Below are 10,079 nucleotides of genomic sequence, written 5' to 3'. Positions count from 1 at the left end.
CGGAGCTGCAAAAATCACGTCGGCCGCCATCTTGTTTTTCCGAAATGTCATAATTTTTCCCCAGAAGGTTCCCGAAACCGAACACAACTCCCCTACATCATTATATCATTTTCCGTCTCTTTCTAGGAGAACAATTATGTCAATGAGTGAGTCAGTGGTAATTGAGCTATATATAGTATAATAATATAATAACTAGTATTTGCTCGGTGCGCGAGCTGCTAAAGCAGCTCGCGTGACGTGGTTAGGTTTATGAGTTGTATTAAACCGTTTTTTTTATTAAGATACACAAATTACCCCGAAAACCCCATAAAATGACACCTATATCAATTTTTTTCTTAAAAAGTACACGCCCGCCATCTTGGATTTCAAAACAAATGTCGTTATCAAAATCAGCACCCTGGAAAACTCTGAAAACGACATCCACATAATTTTTTGTAAAAACGATAATAAAGTAGGGTGCGTGGGTGCGCGGACCACTAAAGTGGTCCGCGAGCATGCAGAGTTTGTTCCACCGAGTAGACCTTCGGACCCTGATCATCTTTTGCCAATAAACCACTCTTCCATCTTTTATAGCCTCCGAGATAGACACCGACGAAATTTGTACGGCGGCCATCTTGTTTTTCCAAAATTTTCCACTTTTTCTATTAATCGTTTGGTACTTTCTTCAAAGATTGTGAGTTTCAACGAAATCGGTTGGAAAACAAAAGAGTTACAAAAATCATATAGGCCGCCATCTTGTTTTTTTGAAATGTCATAATTTTTCCCGACTCCCATCCCGCACCCGAACATATCTTCCGAACATCGTCGTATCGTTTCTTGTCTCTTTCTAGGAGAATGAGGCATTCAATATTCGTCATACAAAATGTATGGAAAAATAAATTCCGCCATTTTGATTTTTTTTTCTATTCATTAAGTCTTCAGTCTTCGCGCGAGCGTGTACGCGTTCGGGTGCAAAAATGGCGAACTCCGCGAATTTTATAAAATGTCAGTGTTCCGTGGTTTTAAATGAGCCTTTATGCTTTATACAAAACAAAATAGACCAGATGGATGAGGATAGTATCGTGAAATTAGTTGTGGATACGTTTTCATACCCAGAAATTAGTGTTGCAAAGCAACTGCTATTTGCATCAATTAACACAACCGTGAGAAACATCTCGCGGCGTAAAGAAAAAGAGCACAAAGATGTGGAAGATATTATTTGCGCTTTCAAAAATACGGAGCCGGATAATACGCCTATTTTTGCAGCAAGAGATTTAAGCAAATTGCCGCCAGTAACTTTCGATCACATTGACGTAACAAGGTTGCTAAAAGATGTTGTTTTGATGAAATCGGACATTAACTTTATAAAGGAAACATATGCAACTGTTCAGGAGTTAAATCATCTGAAAAATCATTTAAATCAATCATTGGCAAGTGTGGACAATGTAAATAAAAGGCGCGGGGCATACTTATTGGATAGTGGACCTTCTGGCATATTAAATCTTTCAAATATGTCTGTTGCGAGTAGTTCTCCGATGCAAGTCAATGATAGTCAAACACATGATCAGACAAACGAACACCGGTCTCATTCACTCACACAAGACGTAAGCGCTCAATGTGAGGACGGTGTCCCTTTCACTCGTTGCGGTCGATCAGACGATAAGAGCACTTCGCGCGCGGGTACAGAGAAACTTGCATTCAGCAGAAATACGTTACGTAATGACTCATCACAACAATGCAATACACAGCCGGTGAACATAGACGCGCGCGCCTTAGCGGATGTTAGCCCGACCGCACACTCAATAAACTTGGTTACAGGTAAGACTGTGGCTGAGGTAGTGAGGTCGGAAGGTGAATGGAAGCAGGATGAACCAAATCAGGAATGGACTGAGGTCCAAAGAAAAAGATATCGGAATAGAAAGGAGGGTGTTAGAGGGAAAGCGGCTATCCAGGTTAATGACAAGTTTAGGCCTGCTGATTTAAAGATTCCGTTATTTGTGTCTAACGTTCATAAGGATACGTTAGAAAAAGACATTGTGGAGTACATATTTCTTAAAACTAATGAGAATGTAATAATACAAAAAATAAAAATGAAGACTGAGAGGGGCTATAGTGCTTATAAAATAATGGTAACACGACACAAGTTGCACATCTTTCTCAACGATGAAATCTGGCCTGACGGGGTAACTTGTCGTCGATTTATGCCGTACAGAAATCGAGATCTAAATATTGATAAGAACAGAAACATCCCTGATTTGTAATGTATAACGCAACGATGGTAACATATAATTGCAAAAGTATAAAGCGCTCTGTGGAAGGTGTTCAGCAGCTGTGCAGCTTTGCTGATATAATTGCTCTCCAGGAGACGTGGTTGCTACCCTTTGACCTATCATATCTGGCGAGCATTCATGAGGATTTTGGAAGTACGGGAACCTCTGCGGTGGATACGAGTGCGGGTGTTCTCAAAGGAAGGCCTTATGGTGGTGTCGCTTTGTTGTGGCGTAAATCTGTGTTTCAGTGTGTGTCGGTCATTCAGTGTGCGAACCCTCGTATAGCGGCGATTCGTATTACCACGTGCGGTCGCCCTATCGTGGTTGTCAGCGTGTATATGCCTACGGATTGCAGCGAAAATGTACCAGAACTCACGGACTGTTTAAGCTCCATTAGTGCCATCGTAGAGGAAGCTGGCATCGAATCGGTATTTATTCTTGGAGACCTCAACGCGCATCCAGGTGAGCGTTTTTACAAGGAAATTTTAGACTTTGCTGATGAACAAGACTGGCTCTGTGCGGACATAAATAAGTTGAGTATGAATACCTATACTTTTATTAGTGAGGCACACGGGTGTAGGCGGTGGCTAGACCACTGCCTCGTTAGTGCTGCGGCGTGGCATTGTATCACTAATATTTATGTAAAATATGACGTCTACTGGTCGGACCACTGCCCTCTGGTGGTGTGTTGTGATTTAAATGTTATAAGTCAAAAACTACCAGTAAATATTATTGAACGTAGTACAGTGCGATGGGGGGAGAGAACCTTAGAGCAAATAGATGCATATTATAACAAGTGTAACATACAATTAAAAAACTTAGACTTTCCGTGTGAGTTATTGGAATGCTCTGATTATTTTTGTGATAAGGCCAATCATAAAGATATAATTAATAATTTGTACAAAGACATTATAAATGTGCTGCAACAGGCCGCTAGTGAGACCTGTATGCTAAAAAAGTTTAGCCGGAAAAAACCACTGGCGGGCTGGAATAGGCACGTGCGTGACGCTTACTTGAATGCCAAGCATGAATTTGACGTATGGTGTTGGCATGGCAAGCCAGTTAGCGGTCCTATTTTTAATGACATGGCTGAGTCAAAGAAAATTTTTAAAGGAAAACTTAAGTGGTGTCAAAATCACCAGGAACAAATAAAAATGGATATGCTGGCGGCACACCATGCTAACGCTGATTTCAAGAGCTTTTGGAAATGTACAAATCAGCTTAATGTTAGGCCAGGCATTCCAGCAAGCGTCGACGGTATCTCTAGCCCAAAGGAGATTGCCAACTTGTTTGCTAATCACTTTGCTGTTAAGTCGCCTCTTGGGCCGCAGCGACAGAGTTTCGGTGCTGGGCCTCGTGGAACTAAAACATCTGTTATAATTCTGGCAAAAGATATACGACGAATTATCAGTAAGTCCAAGCGTGGTAAGTCACCTGGTCACGATGGACTCAGTATCGAACACCTGAAGCATGCGGGATATCACTTGCCCCGTGTCTTGGCATTGTTATTCAATCTGTGTCTAAGCCACTCGTATTTGCCTCCGGACCTAATGAAAACTGTGGTGGTACCTATTGTAAAGAGCAGGACGGGGGATGTGTCTGACAAGTGTAATTACCGACCGATTTCGCTAGCCACTACCATAGCGAAAGTGCTTGACAGTGTGCTCAACCAGCATTTGAAGAAGCACGTTAAGCTGCATGACGCTCAATTCGGATTTCGGTCCGAACTGTCAACAGAGACTGCAATCCTGAGTTTGAAGCATACTGTCAAGTACTACACTGACAGACGCACTCCTGTATATGCTTGTTTCCTGGACCTGTCACGGGCTTTTGATCTGGTGCCATATGACAATCTTTGGCTTAAGTTAAAAAAAGACAGGGTTGCCACCAGAAGTTTATCGTCTTTTTAAATATTGGTACCTAGGTCAGGAGAACCGAGTGAAGTGGGCGAATGAGCTCTCGGACGCGTACAGGCTGGAATGTGGCGTCAGACAGGGTGGTTTGAGCTCACCATTGCTTTTCAGCCTGTACGTGAACGAGCTGATTGAGGGACTCAGCAGTATGCCGGTAGGCTGCTACGTAGACGGTGTCTGCGTCAACAACCTTAGCTATGCCGATGACATGGTGCTGCTGGCTCCTTCAATCAGTGCGCTTCGCAAGATGCTTGCGGTATGTGAGTCATATGCTGCAACACATTGTAATATGTAGGTTGCTTGCGCGTTGAATTTGAACAAAAGGCGATACAAAATTATTTAGGTTAGATTAAGAAATATTATTAAAACAATAGCTTGTAAGATTTCATTATAATTAATATAAGTTCATAAAAGAGTCGATCATAAGCCTCCACAGAATAAAGACGTCACCTACAAACAACGCCTTCCATCATTTTAACATCACCAAAAGATTTAATATTTCATGGCGACCCTGCCAGTCGGTGCGTGCCTAAACTAAGTGCGCGCACCGGCTGGGCACCGATGAAGATGAAGACCACACGATTCTCAAGAAAATTGTAAAGGGAATCATACTCAAAAAATTAGAATCAAGAAGAATAAAAATTATATCAAGAAGACTAAAAATTTCCAAAAGAATCAAGATTTAAGTCCCACTTTGTGAAAAGAAGAAGATTATGCAACATCCATATAAAAATCAAGAAGAACTCAAGAAAGAAGTACACCAGTAAAATCAACCCCTAAGATTTTTCATCGGCCCAGCATCATCGTGCGTCCAGGTTATCCCGGCCACAACTAGGAGGTGTCCAGGGTATTCCCGGCCCAGTTCGAGGAGTCCAGGGTTTTCCCGGCCCACCAAGACGCAGCAAGAAGCCCAGCGTCCAGACCTTCGGACCTGATATCACTCCTATCGACGGCGACACCACGGCGACAGCGACTTCATAGCGGTCACGAAATGAAATAATAAATGCATCGCTAACAAGTAAGTGCAATTTATCTCTCGTAATGGGCATTAGATTAGGTATAGGTAGAATAAATACTTAGTAGGCACTGTATTTTTTTCTTGTTTAGATAATAATTTAATTTTATACGTAATAATATAGGAAGGTAATAATTTTTTAAGATAAGTAATGCTTGCTCCACTATCTATCAATAAGTTCAACTTATGTGTAAGATTTTTTAATTATAGTGCGAACGTTAGAATACTATAATAAATAATGAATATTTTGCAAATATTCAGATTTAAAATCGAAGTTACATAATAATTCACTGAATTATTACGGTGTCATCGCGCGGTCAACGACACGAGTACCCAAACATCATTGCATTGTTTTATGACACAATGGTTTTGCTCGAGATGCAATTTGCAAATACTTATAGGGAAATTAATATGAAATTAGGAGAATTTTATTTTCTTTTTAATGAAGTACGTATACGTTTTTCGTCTAGTTTCGTGCTAGTTGTGACGATTAAAGACTTTACCCGACTTTGACAAATTAGGACTCTACAAACCAAAGGCTTGATCACCCTTCGGCTGTAGAAGTGCTGCTCGTAGATGTACAATTATTTTGAATAATATTCAAATAGTTACTTCGGATTGAGACATATTGACGTAGGAAGGTGATTGTTACTTATTGATGAATTTGAACGCGATGTTTTGCGCATATTTTGTACCTCCTCATTCAACTATATATTTGTCTAGACTCTTGATCATTATCTACCGCGCTGGTGTTAGTGAAAGACCTAGAATCTTTAAGAAAAGTTGAATGTTATTGAAGTACTTATTGAAAGAAATAAGTTTGATGAAGATTATGAGAGTTATGAATAATGCTTGAAAGCATGTTATGTTAAATATTGATTAGGAGAGTACGCGCCGCGTTTGTTTATGTATTTATTTATATTATGTGATATCTAATGAAGTAACTTGAAAGAAGATGAAGACTATGAGAGATTTATTTTGACTGTCCAGGTGATATAAATTCCTGAGATGTTAAAGAATAATTTTAAGGTTCACAGAATAGGAACCCGACGATGCTACGACAGCTGTAAACCTATGACGATGACTTGATAAGTAAAAGAATATTTTGAGATGATTAAGTCGACTAGTGAAATCAATATCTTAGACATGTCTAATCTAATACCTATGATGAGATTATTACGAGTACCTTATTTTGAGATTTTTTTCTGTTTGAGATTATTCTATCTTGATGAGATCTTTTGGAACTTTTCTAAAAGTTCGTTATTTTGCAAATCCTTGACATGACGTGTAATCAATTACGATTTTTCTGTATAATATTATGTATAAGATAGATTGAAAGAATGCCCATACGAAGTAAGAAATAAGATAAATTGCACTTGAGAACAATAAATCGCGACAAAAAAAAATGTTTCCTTATATAACTTTACTTTTAAATTATGGTTAGATTTTATTTTTGTAATTGTATCAGCTTTTCTTCTCATTCGGAGTAGCACCTAACATTTTTTTTTCATTAAGAAGAGGGGTAAATGGGATACATTTTCAGGGGAGATGTAATATGTAGGTTGCTTGCGCGTTGAATTTGAACAAAAGGCGATACAAAATTATTTAGGTTAGATTAAGAAATATTATTAAAACAATAGCATGTAAGATTTCATTATAATTAATATAAGTTCATAAAAGAGTCGATCATAAGCCTCCACAGAATAAAGACGTCACCTACAAACAACGCCTTCCATCATTTTAACATCACCAAAAGATTTAATATTTCAACATGGCTTGAAGTATAATGTCAGGAAGACGGAAGTCATGATCTTTAAGGCGGGTACCAAATGTCCAACGTATGTTCCACCTTTAAAACTCAATGGGGTAACTCTTAATAGAGTTCACAAATTCAAATACCTTGGACACTTGTTAACCGAGGACCTTAAGGATGATGACGATATGGAAAGGGAACGCAGGGCATTGTCAGTCCGAGCGAATATGGTGGCCCGAAGGTTTGCCCGATGTACAGATGCTGTGAAAATCACACTGTTCAAGGCATACTGTACATCCTTATACTCAGCAAGCCTGTGGGTTCACTACACGCAAAGGGCTTACAATGCTCTGCGAGTCCAATACAATAATGCGTTCAGGATTCTGTTGCGGCAACCTCGGTTCTGCAGTGCATCGGCTATGTTTACCAAGGCGCGGACAGACGGCTTTGATGCCGTCTGGCGCAGGAAAACAGCCTCACTATTGTGCAGAGTCCGTGGAAGCAGCAACAGCATCCTGCGTATGATTAGTGATAAGGCGGATGGTCCTCTGCTGGGGAAACTCATGCAGAGGACTAAATCCCTTTTAGTAATTAAGTACTAACATAGTTTTTAAGTTTTTTATTGTTACTAACTACTTAGTGTTTAAGTACTAACATAGTTTTTAAGTTTGTATTGTTACTAACTACTTAGTGTTTAAGTACTAACATAATTTTTAAGTTTTTTGTTACTAACACTAATGGATCTGTGTTGTCCGATTATTAAATTTATTAATTAAATTAAGTAGACCTTCGGATCCTGATTCTCTTTTGCCCAGAAACCACACCTCCATCTTTTATACCCTCCGAGCTGGACACCGGCGAAATTTGTATGGCGGCCATCTTTTCTTCGCCATTTTGAATTTTTTTTCAGCTTTTTGGCAATTGGATGACGTCATGAATGACATTTGCTCGAGCACCCCCCACCTATCTTCAATACCTTAAGCGGGCCCTTCACCCGTCTCTGAAACCCTCAATCATCAGCTGTCTCCATAATTTTGGCTTACTAACTTTTTGTTTTCTATACGACAACATCAGTGAAAAAAAAATTTTTCATACAAAATTTTACAGGAGTTTCTTAGTTGAAAATCTCGAAAATCCCCCAAAAGTGGCAACACCGGTTGCATATCTCCATACTGCCAGCCGAGATACACAATCGATTCATACATATTGACTTTCCAAAATGTTGCCAACTGCCTCAAAAACGTGGTCAAAATTTCAGAAAATTTAAAGAAAATACAAAATGGCCACCAACTCTTTTTGCAGAAGCAAATTAGATAATTTTACAACTTTCCTATTAACTACAGGATATATCGTTCCCGATGACGTTTCAATCTCTCCTCTCGCTCGCACCCACGCGAAATGATCGTCCCTGAAAAAAGACAATGTCGAAAATCACTTTTTTTTGATAAATTCCAGTGTTGCCAGTCTCCGGTGACAAAAATACCCAAATGTCATTTGTACAAGCAAAACACATAATCGCTCATACTCGGATTTTGCGAAAAGCCTGTATTTCGATTTTTTTCAATTTCCCGAAAATCTTGAAATTTCCCCAAAAAATGGGGTAATTTTTTTTCCTCCAATCTATACCTCGAGCCTATACGTACAATCGCTTCATAGAAGCCGAATCGCTCCGATGTTGCCAACTTTGAGATATTTAACTTTTAAAATGGCGTTTTTTCGTACCTCTAACATAACGGCCGCCACGACAGCCGCCATCTTGAATTTTTAAAAACCACTCCCGTTCCGTCAAAATTTAGGATAATCGTAGACGAAACCAGAAAAAAATAATTATTATCGATTTCCCGTTTCGGATCTGTGGCGCCGCGGTTCGGGGTCGAAAATTCAAAATTTTCAAAACGCTACGGTTCGGCCGCCATCTTGTTTTTCCAATTTTTTCACATTTTCTATTAACCGTTTACTACTTTCTTTAAAGATTGTAAAATTCGATGAAATCGGTTGGAAAACAACGGAGCTGCAAAAATCACGTCGGCCGCCATCTTGTTTTTCCGAAATGTCATAATTTTTCCCCAGAGGGTTCCCGAATCCGAACACATCTTCCCCACATCACTATATCATTTTCCGTCTCCTTCTAGGAGAACAATTATGTCAATGAGTGAGTGAGTCAGTGGTAATCGAGCTATATATAGTATAATAATAATAAATAATATAAATAAATAATAAAATAATAATATAATATAATAATATAATAATAATGTTGTAGTATTACTCCAAATATCTTCAGAAGAAAATCAAATGCATTTTTGCTGTTCGACTTTTTTTTCTCGTTCCAGGGATCTGAAAGAACGGAAACTAAGACATTGCCTGAGTACCGTGAGACACGGTCGTTCCAGGATGGCCGAGTGTTACCACCTACCACCAAGTAGCATAAGCTACACATCACAGACATATACATCCGGTTGATTATTGGAGATTAATTAAATAAGGAAATGAAAATATAATCAGGAAATAAGTATTTTAATTTCTTTGTGATTATTAAAATTATTAGTTTGATTTTAATTAAGAGTTTCAGTTTATTATAAATTATTGTTTTGTTATTTGTAATACAAGTTCTGACGTCACTAGAAGTTCCGTCTATGATTGAGTAACTTAAATACTGAAACATATTATTCATTTGTCAATTAATTCTCATTTAATTACTATAATTCTAATTTAATTGTTATATTTTAATTATTATTCTAAACTTCTTTTAAATGTATAAAATAGTATTCTGGAAGCCAAATATCTTAAATATCTATAATGTTATTTTATTGTTGATTGAAGTCGGGAAATGAAACGAAGACTTAATTGCGTTTCTATGCAATCACAGAAACAACATTTAAAGCCTTTATTTTCGGTTACAAATCTTTTCAAATGATAAAACAAAAATACGTTAACTTCCAAACACCGACAAAACTTCAGCTGTTAATTTTCCTAACTGTCAGTAGTGACCCTTGACAAATTAAGTCCACAGACTAACCGCCTTCAGAATATGTCTTAGCACCAAAGACAAAGTAATAAATTAAAGAAAAGCACTGAATAGGTGTCCATGGGAAAAGTGGTTTTCTTTACATCTCCACCCCCGTCAGAGTAACAATTGCATGTGATAACGT

General features: G+C 38.4%; 1 protein-coding gene across 1 annotated transcript; it reads left to right on the top strand.

Annotated features, from left to right (window-relative positions):
• The first annotated feature begins 4,310 nt into the window (after positions 1-4,310).
• Positions 4,311-7,579, top strand: LOC123879886. The gene is made up of 2 exons (XM_045927772.1): positions 4,311-4,443; positions 6,949-7,579. Exons 1-2 carry the CDS (start codon positions 4,311-4,313, stop codon positions 7,530-7,532), a joined length of 717 nt encoding a protein of 238 aa, XP_045783728.1. The 3' UTR covers positions 7,533-7,579.
• The last annotated feature ends 2,500 nt before the right edge of the window (positions 7,580-10,079 follow it).

The sequence above is a fragment of the Maniola jurtina genome, chromosome W (assembly GCF_905333055.1).
Source record: "Maniola jurtina chromosome W, ilManJurt1.1, whole genome shotgun sequence".
Classification (NCBI taxonomy): Eukaryota; Metazoa; Arthropoda; class Insecta; order Lepidoptera; family Nymphalidae; genus Maniola; species Maniola jurtina.
Note: the sequence above shows the minus strand (reverse complement) of the source record. Positions and strands in the feature narration are given on the sequence as shown.

Excerpts from the sequence above, each read along its gene's own strand:
- LOC123879886 (XM_045927772.1), top strand. The coding sequence starts at position 4,311 with ATGCCGGTAGGCTGCTACGTAGACGGTGTCTGCGTCAACAACCTTAGC. Across the intron at positions 4,444-6,948 it reads TGAGTCATATGCTGCAACAC|ATGGCTTGAAGTATAATGTC; the intron begins ATTGTAATATGT and ends TAATATTTCAAC.